General features: G+C 35.5%; 2 protein-coding genes across 5 annotated transcripts in view; one reads left to right on the top strand and one right to left on the bottom strand.

Moving 5' to 3' along the window:
* The window catches only part of LOC125044885 (cytosolic 5'-nucleotidase 3-like), a 23,348-nt gene extending 12,796 nt beyond the window's left edge, over window positions 1-10,552 (top strand). For 2 of the 4 annotated variants that reach the window (XM_047641860.1, XM_047641854.1), the window contains exons 4-8: window positions 3,335-3,404; window positions 4,749-4,971; window positions 5,195-5,357; window positions 5,537-5,737; window positions 6,894-10,552. In XM_047641860.1, the coding sequence (XP_047497816.1) occupies window positions 3,335-3,404; window positions 4,749-4,971; window positions 5,195-5,357; window positions 5,537-5,737; window positions 6,894-6,995 (759 nt within the window). In that variant the 3' untranslated portion in view covers window positions 6,996-10,552. Of the gene's footprint in view, window positions 1-2,097; window positions 2,168-3,334; window positions 3,405-4,748; window positions 4,972-5,194; window positions 5,358-5,536; window positions 5,738-6,893 lie in introns of all 4 variants that reach the window. The other 2 variants (XM_047641867.1, XM_047641850.1) reach the window with 2 other exon arrangements.
* Window positions 10,553-12,935: 2,383 nt separating this feature from the next.
* Window positions 12,936-20,000, bottom strand: part of LOC125044911 (cytochrome c oxidase subunit 5A, mitochondrial-like) — a 7,265-nt gene continuing 200 nt past the window's right edge. Inside the window, exons 2-4 of the mRNA XM_047641877.1 lie at window positions 13,740-13,852; window positions 13,415-13,585; window positions 12,936-13,259 (exon numbers count right to left, since the gene is read on the bottom strand). Of these exons, the coding sequence (XP_047497833.1) occupies window positions 13,161-13,259; window positions 13,415-13,585; window positions 13,740-13,852 (383 nt within the window). The 3' untranslated portion in view covers window positions 12,936-13,160. The remainder of the gene's footprint in view (window positions 13,260-13,414; window positions 13,586-13,739; window positions 13,853-20,000) is intronic.

A 20,000-nucleotide genomic window follows, 5' to 3' on the forward strand; every position in this document is an offset into this window, starting at 1 on the left:
ATTTTTTTTTACGTGGAACTGCTTCTTTTTGTATTCAAGCTTATATATAATTCAAATTTGTTAATAGTAAAAATAGTTATAATAGTTATAGTATATTAGCCTGAAATTTAGCTATAATGATAGAGTGTAGTACACATGGCACAGATAGCTGTTAAAAACTAGGTTGTAAAAAATATTATGATTTTGTTATCTCCTTTATTGAAATTACTTGCTTCTCACTGGGAATTTAGATTTGTAGTTGTTTTGTGACACTTTTGCATTATTTTTCAACAAATAATTGAAATGTTGTGTGCATATTTTGTTAGAAAGCTATTCTTAAATATTTTGATAATAGATACAAATTCAGATTTTGATTTTTGATTTTGTAGTTAAGATTTTGATAATTTATATCAGATATTGGTTATATTTACACATTTATATAAATATATAAAACAGAGCTGATCCTAACTGTCCCATTTTTTCCATCAGTATCAGATAAATACAAATTAGGCAAAATTGTTTATATCAGAAGTAGGCTAGTGTCGCTTTGAAAGGACTTGTGGTAGCAGTACTTCTACTGGCCCAGAATAATGGCATTAGTGGTTGAATAAACTTTTTTTTAGTAAATTAATAATTCCATAATGCATAAATTATGACATAATTGTAATAGTTCAGGTTGTATTCATGGTTAAAAGGTCAACATATTTCTCAGTTTATAGACAAAAAATGTTCTTGCTGAAGTGAATTAAGTTGGGGAAGACATACTCTTTGTTTGCAATTTATGCTGATAATGTGCATTTGTTTACAGTAATTAAGTAAATACAATGATATACTAGTATGTGTTGCTTACTCCAGACTCAGTGTGTGATTTTTAGTTTAAAAATTATCATTTGAAAAAGATTATCTCATTCTTGAAGAACTTTGTATAATGTCACGACAACTATTAGCTTAGTGATCAATAAACTAATAACTAAACTACTCTACACTTGACTACACAGGACTGGTATCACTGGATTGCTGTATTACACTTAACCAGAAAAATCTGCATATGCCAAACTGTTTTTTTATGTTAAGACATTTTGGCTAATTAAAAACAAATATGACATGAAGGGAAATGCTAGATAAAAAAATATTTACCTCTAGTTTGAAAGAAGATGGGAAAAGGGCTAAACAGAACTGGTAGGCAAATTAATTGTTTGACTGAGTGAGAGTGAATATGTGTGTCTGTCTAAATGTATATTTTGGATAAAAAAGAGATTGGGAAGAAGTTAGATCTATTTTTTATCATTGTTATTATTATTTTTATTTTTATTATTATTATTATTTTTTTTTTTAGTGTAGCCTTAAGATTTTACTGTCAGGATTATATTAACCCAAAGTCTCTGGGAAAATGTGTTCACTGTTGTATTGTTTTGTGAAATGTCTCTGCACATTGATGGCTCTGCAAATGCAAAAGCCACAAAAGTCAATTAGTAGACCTTGTGACCTCAGCTGATTTTACCACTCTATGAGTTTGTGGGATAAATGTTTTTCTTTATACTGATGCTATCAGTTTTAATGCTGTTTTTTTATTATAGACATTATAATTATTATTGTACTGTTAACATTACTAACAGCAATATTATACCAGGAAATATTTGGAAGATTAAGGAAAAGGGTATACAGGTGAGGTAGGTAGTACTCATAATTGGCTCATTGGTGACTTGGTACTTGGGGAGCCATCTGTGTGTAAAAACAATAAATAAATTAAATGCACAGTGGGCATGGCATATACATACATACCATCCCCAGCAGCTTTGGGTTAAAAGGATGAATTAAAGCAGTTTCACTTTTAGTATAGGCATTACAGTTTAATATTGGTCTCTGTCCAGGGTGTCCAGGCATCTTCATAAATTTTTATTACCAATTAGGTTTGTCAGTTACAGCAAAGACTAAAATAATGTATATTTTCCTCTAATATAATTTCAGAGATATTACTGCTGATGCACATCTTTTTCAAAATTAGTTATACAATACTTATGAAAGCTACTGCTATAACAAGACCAGATGAGTCCTGTAGCATACAAAATGTCATTATATGCTGCTTTTTTATAGTAAGCCTGTTCATTCAACTTACAGATTATTGCAGATTATGACATGACAATAACAAGGTTTCATGTGAATGGACAGAAGGCAGAGTCCAGCTTTGGTGAGTCAACGTAATTGGGAAATGAACTACCAACAGACGCATTATCCAAGCTCTGTAGCCCATGTGCTTGGTGCTCTTATGTTTCTCGCTAATGAGATTTATACATTAGTTTGTGCATTTTGGTTGGTTTTCAACATTTGGAAAAGAATGGTAAAGGTATATCTATTATGTGTAGTATAGATGATCATTTTCTGGAATACAAGAAAAGATGTATTATGCTCTTTCAGTCATTAGAATATTGTTAACAAAGGAAATTGGACATAATTCATTCTTGTATTCAGCAGTCTGTAATACTTTCTCCAATTAGATTGATATGTTTTCTGCAGCCACCCTCCAACTTTTATTTCTATTTGCAGAAATTTTGTTTGTATAGACCTGCAGTGTATTGTGTGTGGTTCTCTTCAAATTTCTCTATTTCCAGTATTTCTTATCTTGCTTTTTTGTATCTTGTTGTCTCTTTCTCTTTCCTTGTCTTTCTTAGGTTGCTAGCTTAATGCCTTTAATCTTTTTGTCTTCTGTCTTATATCTGTCTCTCAGCTCGTATCTGTGGAAAAGAATTGTATTTTTGTTTTGTATTCTGCAGCCTTTATGTTTCTGGTTTTATATGTTCAAGACTTCTTTTCATTTTGTGTTGTATTTTCTTGTTTTAACTCATTCTCTCTCTATATTCCTCTCTGTCCATTTCTTTTTGTGTCCCTTTGTCTGCTTATGTCTCTTACTCTACTGTCTTAAACATTATACTTCAATATGTCATGAAAAGTTCATGAGATTAGCCTAAAAATAATTGGCTGCATTGCTTGGATAAGTTATAAGAATCTTAGATCTGCATAAGTTTTTTCATTTATATGGGTCATAGAACTGGCTTCTGTGCATTGTTTAGTAGATCCTGTAGTATCTGGATGATGTACACCATATGTACACCTCGTGTTAAAGAACCAGAAAATGTTTAAAATATGCCATTATTTAAGCATTAAAAATTATATAAAGAGAAGAGAATAGAAAATAAAAAAGACTCATAGAAAACTGCTTCCAGCAGAGGTGTAGTTCTGTTTTATTTATTTATTCATTTATTTATTATAAAAAAGTGGTTTTACATTCAGTGCAGTTAGCCTTTTAGATACAGATGATGTTACATAGCATAGAAAGTCCTTCACTAACACATTTCAGGTCATTGCCGACTTTGACCGCACCATGACTCGGGTCTCGTACTTTGGAAAGTTGTGTGACACCTGTCATGGTGAGTTCTGCATTCTCATGATGTCTTCTTAAATAGTCACATACCAGTGTTTAGTAGGTTATGTGAGAATATGCATTTTACATTCAGCAGTGCAAATTAAGCTTTTGCAGTATGTTGTAATGGCTTTTGCCTTAATTGAAGTGATGATGATTTTTCTTGAATCTATCAAAAGATTTTTTTGAGTGCCTGCTTTTTATAAATGTCTGTTGCAGTGATATATTTGTCATTGTTAATATTGATTATCATTGTGTTTATTTATTTATTTTATCATAATTTTTCCATATTTTTATCATACTTTTGTTCATTACACTATGATTTTGCAAATTCCATTTTTTTATTACTTTGAATGACAGTGAATGACTGTTAACCTTATGTAAATGAAATGCACAAGCTATATTAATGAAGTATATATGTAAGTTGGATTCAGTTAATATTTAGCATGCGACTTATTGCTTACTGAGCATGTTATCTTTCTAAGATAAGGCTGACGTCAAAAATAAACTCATAATAGCTACCATTACACAAGCACATTTCAGTTTTCTGTGAGGTTTATATATTATATGGATATGAAGCCAGGTCATTAGAATGAATGTCTTACAAGTTTCAACATGTTACAGGTTACAACTCGTAATATTATTTTAGGTATTGAGACTCGGTTGTTCTGTGGTGTATTTAGGAGAATGTTGCTATGTTCTGATATCAAAATCTTTGGATATGCTTGGATTAACAGACAGTGTACTTTCATAGGAACAGATACATCCCTCTTCCTATTAGATACATTAATTTTTACCGGTTCACGACATGCAACCCTTTTTCCTCTCATATTTTCTTATTTTAACACATCCTTGAGACTGCCTTAACTAACTTTTATGGCATTAACTTTGGACCTTGTTAATTAGTGCTATGATGAATTGCATAGATGGAATGTTAATAGGAAAGTCACCATGTGGGAACTTATTTTCATGGCATCATTACTTGTTTGAAAGTGGAAGAAGGCTTAGGATTGCAACAGCAGGATATGTGGGTTACTTTTTCAAATTGCACTGCAACCTTTCGGGTTGTATTTTCCTAGGTAAGACTTTAGATAAACAGCATTTAGTTTCTGAAATGTGTTTAGTAGAGCCACTATCTATTGTATGGGAACAAGGGAGTTAGAATGTATGTCTGTCTGTGTGTACATTTGCCTTTTGCTTTTGCCTTTTATGGTTTGATGTTGAGTTCATCAGGAAATATCATTTTCACAATTCCAGTGGAATATTTGCTATCATAATGAGATATCTACAGTTATAGATTTTTTTTTTGCTAGACATTGTCATGAAGCTCACCACTCAAAAACATTTGTAGGCATTATGGACAACAGCAGCCTTATGCCATCCTTTTATCGGGAAGAGGCTAATAAGCTCCTGGCCAAGTATTACCCCATTGAAATTGACCCAAAGATGTCGGAGGAAGAGAAGATTCCGTACATGATCGAATGGTACAGTCAGATCCATGAGTTGATCATTAAGTGCAAGGTCAGCCAGAAGTCTCTTGAGGAGATGGTCACCAGGAGTAATGCAAGATTAAGGTAAAGTTTATTCATTGTCTTTTATTCTTGTTATCTCTCATTCTTTCTCTCTCTCTCTCCTCCTCCCCCCCCTCCCCCTCCCCCCCCTCCCCCTTCATATCAACTTTATTTTGGGTGCCATCGGTGTCTGTCTTTTCCATCAGTCATAAATAATTTTTTAATTTGTTCAGTTATTTCACATGGTTTTATTGTATAACTGCTGAAATTTTCTTCACCTCTCCAGAGATGGAACTCGAGATCTGTGCAAAAAGCTTCATGAGAAGGATGTTCCAGTCCTGGTTTTCTCAGCTGGAATGGGTGACATCTTGGAACAAGTATTGCGACACTTTGATGTATATACAGACAACATTAAAGTGGTGTCAAATTTCTTCAAGTACAATGAGGAGGTAGGTTTGTGGAATATTTTTGTTTTGATGTAGATGATGTAACAAAAAAGTAGAATTATTAAATGGTTTTACTTTTAGGAAAGTGGATGACTTAGATTGCATATACAACTCAAAGCCTTGAATTTGCCTATTCATTACTCATTACTGTATCGACATTATTCAATTTATTTTCTTAACAGGGAATAGTTGTTGGTTTTGAAGGTGACTTGATCCATATGTTCAACAAAAATGAGAACGCCATCCATTCGTCAGACTATTTTGATAAGTTGACCGGGCGGAACAATGTGATCCTTCTAGGTGACTCTTTAGGTGATATTAAGATGGCCGTTGGAGTTCCTCAGCCGAGTAATGTATTGAAGATTGGCTTTCTGAATGACAAGGTAAGGGTCTGGGAAAATGTTGTTTTGTGTTGTGAAATGTCTCTGGACATAGATGGTTCTGCAAGTGCTAAACCACAAAGGAGACAATTAGTACACATTATGACCTCACCTGATTTCACCTTTCTTTGAGTTTTTTTTTTTTTTTTACTAATGTTAACAATATTGATACTGCTATTTTTATTAAAGACATTATGATTATTATAGTGTAATTGACATTACTAACAGCAATATTAGATACCAAAAAATATCTTTGAGACAGGTAGTACTTGTAATTGGTTCATTGGGGACTTAGTACTTGTGGAGCCATCTATGTGTAAAAATTAATAAATTAAACTCAGTGGGCATGGCATGTACATACATCCGATCCCAGGTGGAGTTTAGAAAGTAGTTGTCTGCTTGCTTGTTTTGTGAGCAGTTGTTGAGGAGATTCTTTTCCTGAGACAGTAAGTCTCACTTTCAGAGATATTGCTTGGTTAGTTTTTTTTTACTAAAGCTTTATTTAATGCCTTTTATTAGGTTGATAAAAAAGTCTTAACCGTACAGTACAGGTATTTGTTGATATGATATGTATGAGGACAAAAATAAAACAAGATCCCAAGTACTAATATTTAAGAAGCAAGCATTAGTGTCATAAGATATTTGTACAACAAGATGTAAATGACTTGGCATATGTAGGGAACAAGATTTTTCTTTTAATGAAAATGCCCAAATCTAAACCAATTGCACAAGAAAATGTTAAAATAGTAAGCTTTTTCTGTGTACTTAACTTTGGTAGAAAAAATAAATACTGTAAGTGAAATAGTTTTAAAATCCTAATTTACCAAATAGTTTTGAGTTTAAATTAATGCTTTGGATGTTAGGATAGTTCTCTTTGTTTATGGACTTTCTGCATATTTCTACTCTTATTATTGGTAAATTAGATGGTAATTGATTATGAATGATAATTATGATAGATTAATTTTAGTATTAATAAACAATATTTTTTTATGATTGCTGATGACTTATTAATTGTGGATTTTGTGTTTGTCATGAAGCCTGTGATATAGAAAATGTATTAAAGGTAACTGTTTTAATTAATAACCCTATCCATGTATGACTTTCATTAATTGTTCTATGTTTTTGTTGTAGTATGATTTATTCTCTCATTGTTTTCCAGGTTGAAGAAAGACTGGAGGCCTACATGAATGGATTCGATATTGTATTGATTGATGACCAAACAATGGATGTAGTAAACTCCATAGTAAGGATTATGGAGTAGTTAGGCCAGATTATTGGCTTCAAAGCATTAAAATTAGGTTGTCGGATGTGCAAAAAGCAAGTTGTTAAGTGGTTATGCAAATGTCTTTAATCAAAGGGATCACAGAAGTTATGTTTGCACACCCACATCTGTACACAAAGCACCCTACTTCTACATGTATGGATAAGCATTTATAATTTTGGGTGTGGGGATTTTAGCATGAGTTTGAATGAAAGCCATAGATGTTTTAGTGCATTTTTTAAAACTCCTTAGTTAATGGCCATGTTCATGAAAAGTGAGAAAATGAGCATTCATTTGCAACCAGATATGTGTATGAGGTATTTTTTTGTGCTCAGTTGTCAGGCGTAACATGACTTTCAAGTTGATGTAACCTTCAAATGGTGTATTCCAATTTTTAATATACATAAAATAGCATCATTTGGTTTTAAAGGTTAATGTGTTCAATGTGTCTATAAGTAATATTCAGGTCAAGATATTTTAATTTCCAAGATCAGCTATTATTTTAATAATTTTTAAGAAATTAATAGCAATAAAATCAAATTATTTGTAACTTGGCTCTTGTTAAGTATAATCTGGACCAGTAAAATATTTGTAACAGAGAGTATAAAAATTACACTTTGTCCAAGTTGTTTTAAAAAAATGCTTATATGTTGATGCATCTGTTCCTAAATCTTTTAAAATTACCGAATTACATCAAGATAATCAGTTTAAAAAATAGCAAAGAAAAGTTCAACCTGTTGGGGACAAATATACATGCAAAATTCAATGTAATTTTCGTTTATTAATTTTGTTTACATGCAAATGGCTACACAAGAACTTGGTCAAAGGAATCAGTCACTAATCCTGTTAGCACGTTAACCCATTTCCTGTGATTATCAGAAATACTTATTAGTTATTTTTTATTGCTATTATTATTGTTGATAACATTATAGTATACATAAAATGTAATGATAATGATAATAGTAACAATATTTAAAACATTAGGGGGGAAAAATTAATCAGGTAAGTCTACTAAGTGACTCCTTTGGTGACAAATTGCTTTTGGAGCCCTCTGTGTAAACAAAATTAGTAGACTAAAACCAAAGTTAACATGATACCTATAGTTGCCTTCTAAGGACCAATAGGTAAATTTAGGATCAATAAAATTGAATAGTCTACAGGATAGCATGACTCTTTTTAGATTTTGTCATGACTGCGTGTATAAAGAAAGAATTGTATTTTAAGTGTGAGCGAGCAAACCCTCCTGAAATCATTCTTTACAGACAGAATTAGTTGGTAGAAAAATGTATCCTGTTGTCCACCTCAACCTAAACCTGAATGATGTTACACAAGTTGTAGAAAAAAAAAAAACATAATGATAGAAATGGGTGAAATTTCAAATGCTTACAGAGGATTCCCTTGTTAAAATGTTTGTTAAAATGTGGAAATCATATATGTGTAGTGTTGTGTACATGAGCTATTTTATCTGCACTATAATAGACTTATCTGTAAAGTTAATACTTAAAATTGGAATAGGAGGTAACAGTAAAAAAAAATTCTACCAGTAATAAATAACCACAATGCTGTAATACCTTATTGTAAAAGAAATATTATATCTTATTCATTTAAAAGTATTCCATTATGATAATGAGGTATTTGTTTTCCAGCTGTACAACTACTTCAAGTAAGTCATTTAACTACCCAGACATTAAATTAACTTCATAAAACTAGTGTGGTAAATAAAATTTCGGAGATTACAAACCACAACTAAAATTCCTAATTACAGAAAGTATATAACAGAATGTGGAATGTAATAAAAATTGAACCAAGACTAAAATTGTTTTTGCATATTGCAGTCACTTGTCATTTGGTTTAGGTGAAGCACTTGTGACCACCTACATCTTAGTGGGATGATAGCTACTACTATTCTTCCACTTTAGCAATGGTAATGTATGTAGCAAGTTCAAGTAGATCAACACAATCACACCACAACAACTGAATAGATGGGAAAGTGAGAATGTGGCTTTCAGTAGAATACAATTATGCTTTCTTTTCTTTCTTTTTTAGTAGATTAAAGAGTCTGTATACAAACAATAGCATGTATAAAATCATTATCATGGTAGGACGAAATCAGTCCAACCATTTGCCGCTGGGTATGGATAAACAACCCTTCCAGATGCTAGCACCCTCATGTGTATGACAACTCACAGGCTTTGCACAGTAATCATTCAAAATTCACTGGGCACTGTTCAATCCTGTGCATGAGGCCCTAGGGATACATATGCAATACCTGCTGATTATCAGACTGCATCAAATCAATGTTGTTGAAAACAATTCTGTAATCATGATTTTTTTTTTTTTTTTTTTTTTTTTTGTGTAACAAAAATTACATTATCTTACTAATAAATTTCCAGGAATTTATATGTATTACCACCAAGTGATTTGTTTTTCTTTCTTTCTATTTCATGAAATTCATTTAGTAAAGCTAATAAACATGTATCAATAAAAGTGCAGTATTAGCTAAGTTATGTTCACTTTACATAAAAGTATGTTATTCACAAACAGGTTGGAACAAAAGATAAGATATGACTTTAGACCTATTGGTATTTTGACAATATTGAAACTTGCTTGTAATACCAAAATAATTTTGGTGATTAGTGTGGTGTAACTAAAATAGTTTTGTTTACTTGATATTGCTGTCTACCAAGGAGTAATTTTCCAAAATGGGAGTGTCTAAAATCTTGACCAGTCAAAAATATTTATCTAGTAATAGCTTCCAACTCAGTCTATGTCTAATGTAGGTTTGTTTCTTATTCCATTAAGGGGTTAAACATATTGCAAATGATATTTTTTAACAAATATTGTTGTGTGTGTGTTGTGGATAGAACACTTAACACTTAAATAGAAACTCTTAACAGTTTTATCAGAATAAGATCTTGTAAAAATAGAAATGTAAATTTACCAGTTAAAAGCAGAGCACAAGCCAATGCTCAAGTAGATGTAGATAGCCTAGTAAGCTTTTTCATATTTCCTTGCATTTTATACTTCTGAACTGGCTGGTTGATGGATGGAAAATTTCAGTGAATATAGCAGAAATAAATGTAAAAGTTACTCTAGTCAGTGGTAAAGTTTGTTACCTAACTTGCAAGTGGTGAAAATATTTGAGCTCTTGTATATTTAGTTAATACCTAATGACTATTTTTCAGATATTGTTACCAATGGTTACCAAAGGATATACCTTCCTAATAATATTTTATAAAGTCCCTAAAATTACATTAAAAAAAATTACTGCATTAACTAGTTAACAAACATGAACAGTATACTTTTTTTTTCTGAACATAGATCTGATTTAACACAGGTTATGTAAAAAATACAAAAGGACTGCTTGTAAATAATATTAGTGCTCTTTTGTGCTTGGTTTAATGTCTTATTCCTTTACAAGGATTTTTCCACAATCTGTCTGTCAATCTCTTGAAGGTATGGTTAGTAGTCGTACAACTTCCACTTGACTGTTCAAAGTTAAAATTTGCTTATTTTTGTAATAAATTTTATTGGAACAAATACATATCAACATTAACTTTGATCCTTTTATTTCAATGCCTTATTTTGATCACAAATTTGTACTCCCCACCTGAACTGAATTATAATTAAAATATGCTTTTGTGTGCATGACTTTTTCCTGAGAATCATTAGGCAGTAAACCTGTATTTGACATCTTAACCACTTAGATGTGGTTGCATCACGGCAATCACTTGGCCAAAAATCCGGGCATTATTTATCTATTGAAAATTTTCTGCCACATCAGTATCTACGCTCATTAGCAGTGTATACAAAACAGCAATAGCGCAAGGCTTGGGGACAAAACCCCCTAGGTAGTTGTTTTGTTCAATAAGGCAGTGTTTGTGGACTTGTGAAACATATGTATCAGGCATCAAAGTTACACAGCATTATGGTAAAAGTGTTGTGGCAAAAAGGGTAAATATAATTTAATGATTTGGATAAGTGGTCAGAAGGGGATGAAGAGGAGAAGGAAAAGGAAAGAGGGAGAAGAAAAGACAATATTAGTTGAGGCGAGGGCTGTACTAGAGGATAGTATGGTAGTGAAAAGATTAGAGGGAACTGATGGAGTATAGTATAAGGTAAAAGTTGTTAGAAGGGAGTAGGGGGCATTATGATAAGGAATTGTAGCAAAAATGGCAAAAATAAGTTTAATGATTAGGATACATGGACAGAACAAGAGGATGAAGAGGAGAAGAAAAGAACTTGCAAAATTAGTTTTGATGAGGTGATCCCCTACCTTGGGTCTTACAACGAGCAAGGAATTGGGGGGATCTGGGCCTGTAAGCCAGCCACAAATATGTGCAGTGACAAGAGTCTCCTATTTGCAATGCTATTTTTGCTTTTTATGCATAAGCATTTCTAGCTTTTTTGCCATTTTCCAATGTCCATATTTCTCATTTGATGTGCATTTTCCAGATGATAGTAGATGATTTTCTTTGCAGACTCCATATCAACTTTCAAGGTGGTCCACAACTCGGTGCAAGAATTTTTTTTTTTTTTTTTTTTTTAATATTTTCACTTTTCTGTAATACAACCGGTGCTGCTGGTATAGGATACCAAGCATAGAAATGGCATCCTCCATGGAGCCGGTGCTCTTTCAGTCATGGCTCATGAACATTACATTCCACACTAGATTTTGATGGGAATAATGCAAAATTGCCAAACGAGTCCCAAGAACTTTGTGCACTTATGACGAGTCTTTCCTGTCATCCCAGCCTTTAGCCAAAATGCTCATGACAGCAAGTTTGCTTCACCCAGCCTGCAGACAGAGTTTCCCATGACATCACATCAGCTGCCCCTCCAGCCACCTACCCATGACGTGAAGGACACGTCATCTGAATCATAAGCATTAAAAGTTATCTTCATTTTAAGTTCACAATTGCAACCATGTAAAATTACATATTAAATCTGAACTAAGAATATACTTCCTCATTATTATTGCTTCCCTTTCTTTAAAAAAAATATAAAGCTTGTGCAATTCTTCAATTAACATTTTAGAAAAGATCTTTTATACCTAAATATATATGGAGGAACCCCCCAATCCCTTACTTCTTGTTGCCATGAAGGGGCTTAGGTGGTGGAGACTAAGGCCTAGTGTAGGGACCACCCCTGCCTTGGACCTTGGCCATCACCTGAACTAATTTTTTTCTCCCTATCTTTTCCTTTTCTTCATCCCCTTCTGTCCACTTAACCACTTAAATCATATTTACCCTTTTCACCACAATACTTTATGCTGTGTAACCTTTGATGCCTGGTACATGTTTGTTTTGACCATTGACCATTCTGGAAGTCTACAAACATTGTCTTACTGAACCAAGAAAGTAAACCAAGCCCTACCCCATTGCTATATTTTGTATATGTCACTAATTACCTTAGATGTTGACTTGGCAGAAAATTTCCATAAATAATAAACAAATGGAGAAAATTAGAGAAAGTTGCTTGTTAACTGCCAGGGATGGCATTTATGAACAAGTCCATCGAGTTTAATTTATCATCTTTACAGATAGAAGGCTCCACAAGTATTTACTAATTTATTGAAAATGAATGTATCAACATCTAAGGTCATTAGCGGCATATACAAAATATTGCGATCGGATGGGGCTTGGGGGTAAAGCCCCCAGGTAAGAAGTGTTTTGGTTCACAAGGCAATGTTTGTGGATTTCCAGAATGGGCAATGGTCAAAACAAACAAATTTGCCAAATATCAAAGGTCACACAGCATTATGACAAAGTATTGTGGTAAAAAGGGTAAGTATGAATTAACAATTGGGATAAATAGACTGATGAAGGGACAAAGAAGCAACACAAGAGTGAACATTACATTTTCTCAGCAGCATTGGGTTAATATTGGCAGCTACAGTTCAAGGTGGAACTTGAAAAGAAGGAAACAGAAACAAAAAAGTACCTGTACATTATATATTTGTAAATTAAAATGGGTTCAGATCCCCTATACAAATTATTAACATTTCCTTACACAACATGGAAAGATTCCCACTGACCTGGGAAATGTACTGTCATTATTTAAGGTTGTATCTTTTCTTTATTATCACTTGCCCTGTTACTAGCTTTTTGTCACAATTATTATTATTATCCCAACTAATCATAAATAAATTAGTGGCATTCTTTTTTATTGGTCATACACACTCTCTAGAGCAAGCTCAGGCTTGTCGTAGCCCATTTCTTCTGGGGTGCTGATGCCCAACTGAGACAGTGTAGGCTGGATCTCCTACAAAACACAAGAGGAATTTGTATCAATAAATGTAAAATCTACTAATAAATTATTCATAAGTTAGATCCTTACAACTTAGATCTTGATACTCCAATTCAATTACAATTACACCTTTTGAACAAGTTATGTTACAGAGATCAGTTTTATCTTACCTGTAAAACATAAGGATAGATTTCCTTCTGTTTGGAGCCACACTTGTCCTTGATTGCCTCAATGAAGCGCACTGCCAAGGCATAGTCATTGCAACGACGGCAAGCATTCAGAGCAGCAATAATGATCTTGGGCTCAGGAACCAAGTCCATACCACAAAGGTCATTCATGGCCTGAAATTAATATAAGTATTAATGCCAATACTTGTTGAAGTTGTTACTAACCAGGAAAAAAATACAAATCCAAGATAAAACAAAGGCGAGTTTCATTTTTATAATTCTTATTTATTATAATTTTTGAAAATATAAAAAAATTGGTAATGCTCACCTTGCGAACTTCCCAACCATCAATGTCTGGTCGGGTGAAGTATGCTTCATAACGAGCATCAAATTCAGCATCTGTCTCTGTTGAATGTTTGGACATGCTGCGGCTGGCGGTTGCTGTAAGACATAGAAAAAGGTTTCATTACAAATAAGGACAATAAAATTGTCATTATAATTTTTACTACATTAACCTGTGTTGAGCTTTAGCTTAAATTCATTTCCATAATCTCCTTTATCTCCTATCATTTACAGTCCATTTCAATTGTTTTAATATTTATTATGGAAATTATAGAAACAGACCACAAAAAATAATTACTCTGATAAAATATGAAGGAGAGCTCTAGGCTAATACCCACTTTCAAAGGCATGTAACCCCTACAGTACACAAACACTGTTGACAAGGTGACGTTACAAAGCTTGACAAATTCTAGAGATAACAAGAAAAAGTTTTCAGATTTTAGGCAAGAAATTCCTGGTTTATCCCCTTAACCCCTTGATGACAAGTGAAGAAAACTATAAAAACTCTACGCTCTGGAGATCAATGGCACCGGCCGATTTTGAGAACGGGAGTTTGGTACATCAAGCCGAATAATCGGCTCATAGCGCTCTGGCGCGCCACCGTGCCGTACAGCCGCACGCCACAGATTGAGCAGTTTGTTTTGATGCCTCACAGTGTGACCCCGTCAGGAAGGGGTTAATGACAGGTGAAGAATGACACCTCAGCGCATGACCCATCGGCAAGGGATTAAAATGCCCTATGTCATACAGCACTAGAATTACTACATTTCATCCATAAGAAGGTAGAGGTAGGAAAACATGACACTGCCATTAGCTCAAGCAGAGGGGGGCCTACATGGGTAGTGAAGGTATGTTGGTACCATCATGGGTATGGTTAATGGAAATTTGCTAAGCATATGGTTGAGGCCACTATTTCATTCATTCATAACGAAGAAGTAATAGAAGTTGTTGCAGGGAAAAACAAGTTCTTGATAAGCTTGCAACCATTATGTAGAATATGACTGTTGCACACATTCAGCAACTAGCCATTATTGAGCCAAATACATATTAGGAGTCAAATATACTGGTATTGAAAGCAAGACTACTTGCTTCCTAGCATAAAGATATCTCACAACTCAGACCATAGCTGTACCCGCCTATAGTCACCAAATGTTTGAGGAATTAGTTAGCCTTATCATAAACATTTACATTACTGTACTTGATCAATACTTCCTACTTCAACAGTTATTGACCACAGAACTATCCAGAGCCTTTTTCAACTTGAGTTCTCTACAAGATAGTTTCTTTACGCATTTACTGCATCTTGTGTTCTGTACTTGGTTCATCTATTTGGCTACTTAGCTATCAGTGACTGTATGACAGTATGGTATAAATAAATATATGAAGAAAACAAGCCCTTTCTTTGGCTCATAGTAATATTGATCAAAATTGAAGTTTGGTTGTCTGCAATACTGTAGTAAAACATGAGAAAATTGTTTCTCTGAACTCACACTATCACTTATGGTGTGTATCCTGGAAATAAAATTTTTGGGGGAAACTGGGCCCACAATCAGTTAACAAATCAATGAAACAGGAAAACATACCCTATTATGAAATGCTCTGCCAGCATCAATGAAACATTTACCCAGACTATTCTTGGTTTTCTCCTCTCTTCACCAATCTTGTACTTCCCACTCGCAATCAAGCAACAAATACGATTTTTTTTTAGTTCAAACATACCAATATCAATAGTGTCACTCAAACACATTACCACATTACTAAAGCTAAACAAATTCAGTATGGCCTATTATACTTAGCTAATCTTTATGGTATGGACACACTAAGCTAGGGCTTAAACGATACTCTTGTAGAGGACAAAATGTTGCAGTTGTTTATTCAGTGTCCCAAGTTTCAGCTCTATCTTGCTGTGCATACAAAGGTATGCATGGCATACATGGGCTGTGCACAAAGGGCATACCCAGTCACAGCAATTTAGATTGTTGATTAAATTTACAATATGGATGAACTCTGACGTGCGCATCCATATTACAGAGAATTACCACCGGAGAGGCCACCCAGACTTGGCAGCATAAATTTTGTGGCATCTGCACTCTAAAGAATTTCTTCATATTTTTGTAAGAAAACACTGGAATAAGTCTTTTCTATGTTATGTGACAACAAGATGTGACTATGAAGTCCCATATGTGTTGCATTGCCTAGTATTGCAATTCAAATATATATGGTCAATATTAATGAGTGTTACTGGTCAATTTCACTTGATGCATGCTGTCCAGATCCAGTAGTTCTATTATAAGAAACCAACAAAAAGAGGTATTAGAAGCAAACAGATGCTTTCTGCCATAACCACTATACTTGCGGGTGCTATAAGAATACCCTGGTGAAATTTCCTGAAAATTTATCATACAATAAGGAGCCAGTTCAAGCTCTCTCTTACCATAACATGTGAGGTGGAGGTTTGTCTGCTTTTGCCAAAGAGCCAATGGTAGCCACCATGATTACTTAATGACTGAACAATTGTTAACCCCTTGGTGTCGGGTGAAGAAAATTAAAGACTAAATCTACGCTCTGGTGATCAATGGCAATGGATTTGAGGGCGGGAGTTCGGTATATCAAGCTGAATCACCGCCGCGGCGTATAGCCACACGCCACATTTCAAGCGGTTTGTTTTCACGTCTAATACATCATTGTTTGAATACCTTCACATGACCAATCACAACTATAGTGGTATCAATTAAGGCTAATCTTTACTGTATGGATACACTAAGCTTGCACAGAAAGCATCACTCAGAGCCTAGGTTCACCTTGGGCAGTACCGAAGGGAACAGGCAGACATGGCAAATTAGATTGTTGAATAAAGTATCTGATGTAGAGTTGGGGACTTGGTGAGTGCATCTGTACTTTTAACCCGTTTCTGCCAGGTGAAGAAAATAAATAAAAATTCTACACTCTGGAGAATAACAGCAATGAACCGACTTTGAGCGCGGGAGTTCACTACATCAAGCCTAACGCCCGGCTTGTAGAGCTTTGGCGTGTCGTCATGGCATACAGCCGTACCCTGCAGACCAAGCAGTTTGTTATGACACCACAAGGCGTGGCCCAGCAGAAATGGATTAAGAATTACCTCAATGAATTCCTCCAAGCCTCTCCTACCCACATACATAGGATATTTGCCACCAAACACCCCTTTGGGGGTTGCTGTCCCCAACCCTTGCTCTTGAAGCCAAAAGATTCCTCACATCTTCTCAGGAGTATAGAGCTTACAACCAACTTGAAGGAGCGCTGAATACGAAGGTATTCTGAATATTTACCACAAAAACTTGCACACATTATAATTAACATGATATTGATTTGGTGATGTGCAGGGGATATTTTAATTATTTTGCAGTAAGTATAAGGCTGCAGTAGAAATTCCTTTGATGTTTATGACGATTTCTTAAACAATATTTGTTATCAAGAGCATCGCACCCACCTGAGAGGAAGTGCCAAAACCTAGGTAACATGTTAAGTGAAAAGACAAACCTAACCTTTCCTACCTTTATTTATTCTCTAGACAGGATGAAGCTCCCCTGTACCACCCCCTTTATTAGACCTTCATGCCACCTTATAGAAAACAGACATTAAGATCTCTGGCTGTGTGAGGGTGTTGTGGACTTCGTCTCTGAGCAGTGCCATGCAGCAGATATTTTTGTTATTACTTGGTAAATATGAGGCCGCTGCAGATAAACCGGTGTTGCTTATGATGATTTTTTGGTAATTGTTACCGAGAGCGATCCTCCCTTCAAGAACCTAAGTTCCAAAATCAGATTTTTTTGAGGTTTCCTCTATCCAACAATCTTAGGGGTTGTGTGGGGAACTGGGGGTTAAAAGAGGGGGGGATAATGGATGGCACTGGATGCCAATTTGAACCAGCATATAAATCCCACAGGGTTAGGTTAGGTTGGTTTATCAGTTAGGACGCATTGTACGATTACCACAGGGGATCTGGATTATGTGAAATCCCGTAGATTTTTGCCGAACGATGGGTTTGGTTCCTGAAGTTTTTTAAAAGTTGGTGGAGACGTCTGTAGAGTTTCATTAGCCGCTTTTAACCCAATGGTGCCAGGTATAGAAAATTAAAAAAAACTCTACGCTCTGGCGAACGGCGGCAGCGCGCCGACTCTGAGCGCGTAAATTTGGTGCATCAAGCCGAATCATTGCCTCGGGGCGTTTTGGCGCGGCGCCGCTGCGGACAGCCGCACGCCTCACATCGGACGTATTGTTATGACGGCGATAGCCGTGACCCGTCGCCATTGGGTTAAGCGTTTTTGTGCTTGTTTTACACATTTCTGTCCTCTATTTTTCTTATTTCAGCCCGTTTTACCCCGTAATTTCCCTGATCTACTTCATGCCCTCCCCTGCTATTGGTACTTATCACATCACATCAAGATTGTCGGCTGGAGAATGCGACAGATATCATCATCAGATTCGTTCTCCTCACACGAGAACAAATCTGATGCTATATATATTGTCGGGGAAGACCTGATTGTCATTTTAGGAAAATTAACCATTCCTAGCCACTAACAAAAAAAAAAAAAAATTCTGGTTTTCATGAACTAACACTGCTTCTGAACAGCAGACATCAAAAGTACGGAAAACTTTCCGCGCATGTCACACAAAAAGTACAGTAAAATAAGTGTGTGGAGTGGATACCTTGACGAAAAGTAAGACACTTTTCATCTATGGTGATAGGTTCAGATATCTAAAATAAGGGAGATACAGGACAGAGAAGACAGAAGATGGCCCCTTCATTTTCTAAGTCCCCTTCCATGTTTACCTTGCAAGGATCATAACAAATGTGACGCGTAACTCATTACTGCGATCCATCAAGTAGTCCATGTATTGCTACGCGCTTGTGAGAAGGCTTATTTTGTCATTACTAGCGTCTGTTTTCCTGAATTCATGTATGTAATGCATTATTCTAGTTTTATTATACTTCTTTTACGTCTTTTGGGAGTTATTTACGCTATTCTGAACAATAACCTTGTGCGCATGCGTGTGTTCACCGGGAGATTTGACAGGTCGTCCCGGCGGCCATTCAGTGAAAAACACCGGTTTTAAGTGCTGCGTCGACTCCGTGTCATTTTTAAAGTCTTTTGGTGGATATACAGGACGAATGGACATTATTCTCAATCAAAGCCTGATATTGGAGCCCAACAACTGCCCCAAATGCCGAAAAAAGTGATTAGAAAGCAAGCAATTCTGACAGACGGAAGCGCATAAAAGTTCGATCTTTCGCTTTATAAAGGTTTGTGGTTTAACCCTGGGGCTAGGTGTATATACTACTAAGGGGGTCCAGGGGGCGTAGCCCCCTGGCTAGGCGTACATATCACCACGGGGGTCCAGGGGGCAAAGCCCCCTTGCTAGGCGCAATTAATACTACGGGGGTCCAGGGGGCAGAGCCCCCTGGCTAGGGAATATATAGATCGTAGTGTATAAATCCCACAGGGTTAGGTTAGGTTGGTTTATTGGTTAGGACGCATTGTACGATTACCACAGGGGATCTGGATCATGTGAAATCCCGTAGATTTTTTGCTTTGGTTCCCGTAGTTTTTCGAAAATTGGCGCGTCGGTCCGTAGACTTTCAAAGTTGGCGGCAATGTCCGTAGAGTTTCATTTGCCGATTTAATGCGTTTTTTGTGCTTGTTTTGAACATTTCTGTTCTCTATTTTGCTTATTTAAGCCTGTTTTACCCCGTAATTTCCCTGATCTACTTCATGCCCTCCCCTGCTATCGGGACTTATCAAATCACATCAAGATTGTCGGCTGGAGAATCCGACGGAGATTATCATCAGATTCGTTCTCATCACACGAGGACAAATCTGATGATATAAATATTGTAAGGGAAGACCCGATTGTCATATTCGGAAAATTAACCAAAAGTACTCCGGTTACTTCATCAACCCCGTTATTTTGATGTAGGCAATGCGCTGCATTACGCCAATAGGGTCATTCCGGCAAAATTTACCCGCTTCGGAAATAGGCCTAAAGATATATTAGAAATTACAATCCATCATTACCCAACAAACACTCCATCTCTCACGAAAATCATCATCCTCACCCATAACTACACACTCTGAGCAATAGAGCCCAGCCATAAGCTCTCAACCAACAAATAAACCCATCCAGAGAGGAGAAATAAGGTCAACAAAGTCTGCAATCCCTTTACTCCGTTCACCTTCACGGAGGAGATATCCCCTTCGTCACGTAC

Source organism: Penaeus chinensis, chromosome 3, assembly GCF_019202785.1.
Source record: "Penaeus chinensis breed Huanghai No. 1 chromosome 3, ASM1920278v2, whole genome shotgun sequence".
Classification (NCBI taxonomy): Eukaryota; Metazoa; Arthropoda; class Malacostraca; order Decapoda; family Penaeidae; genus Penaeus; species Penaeus chinensis.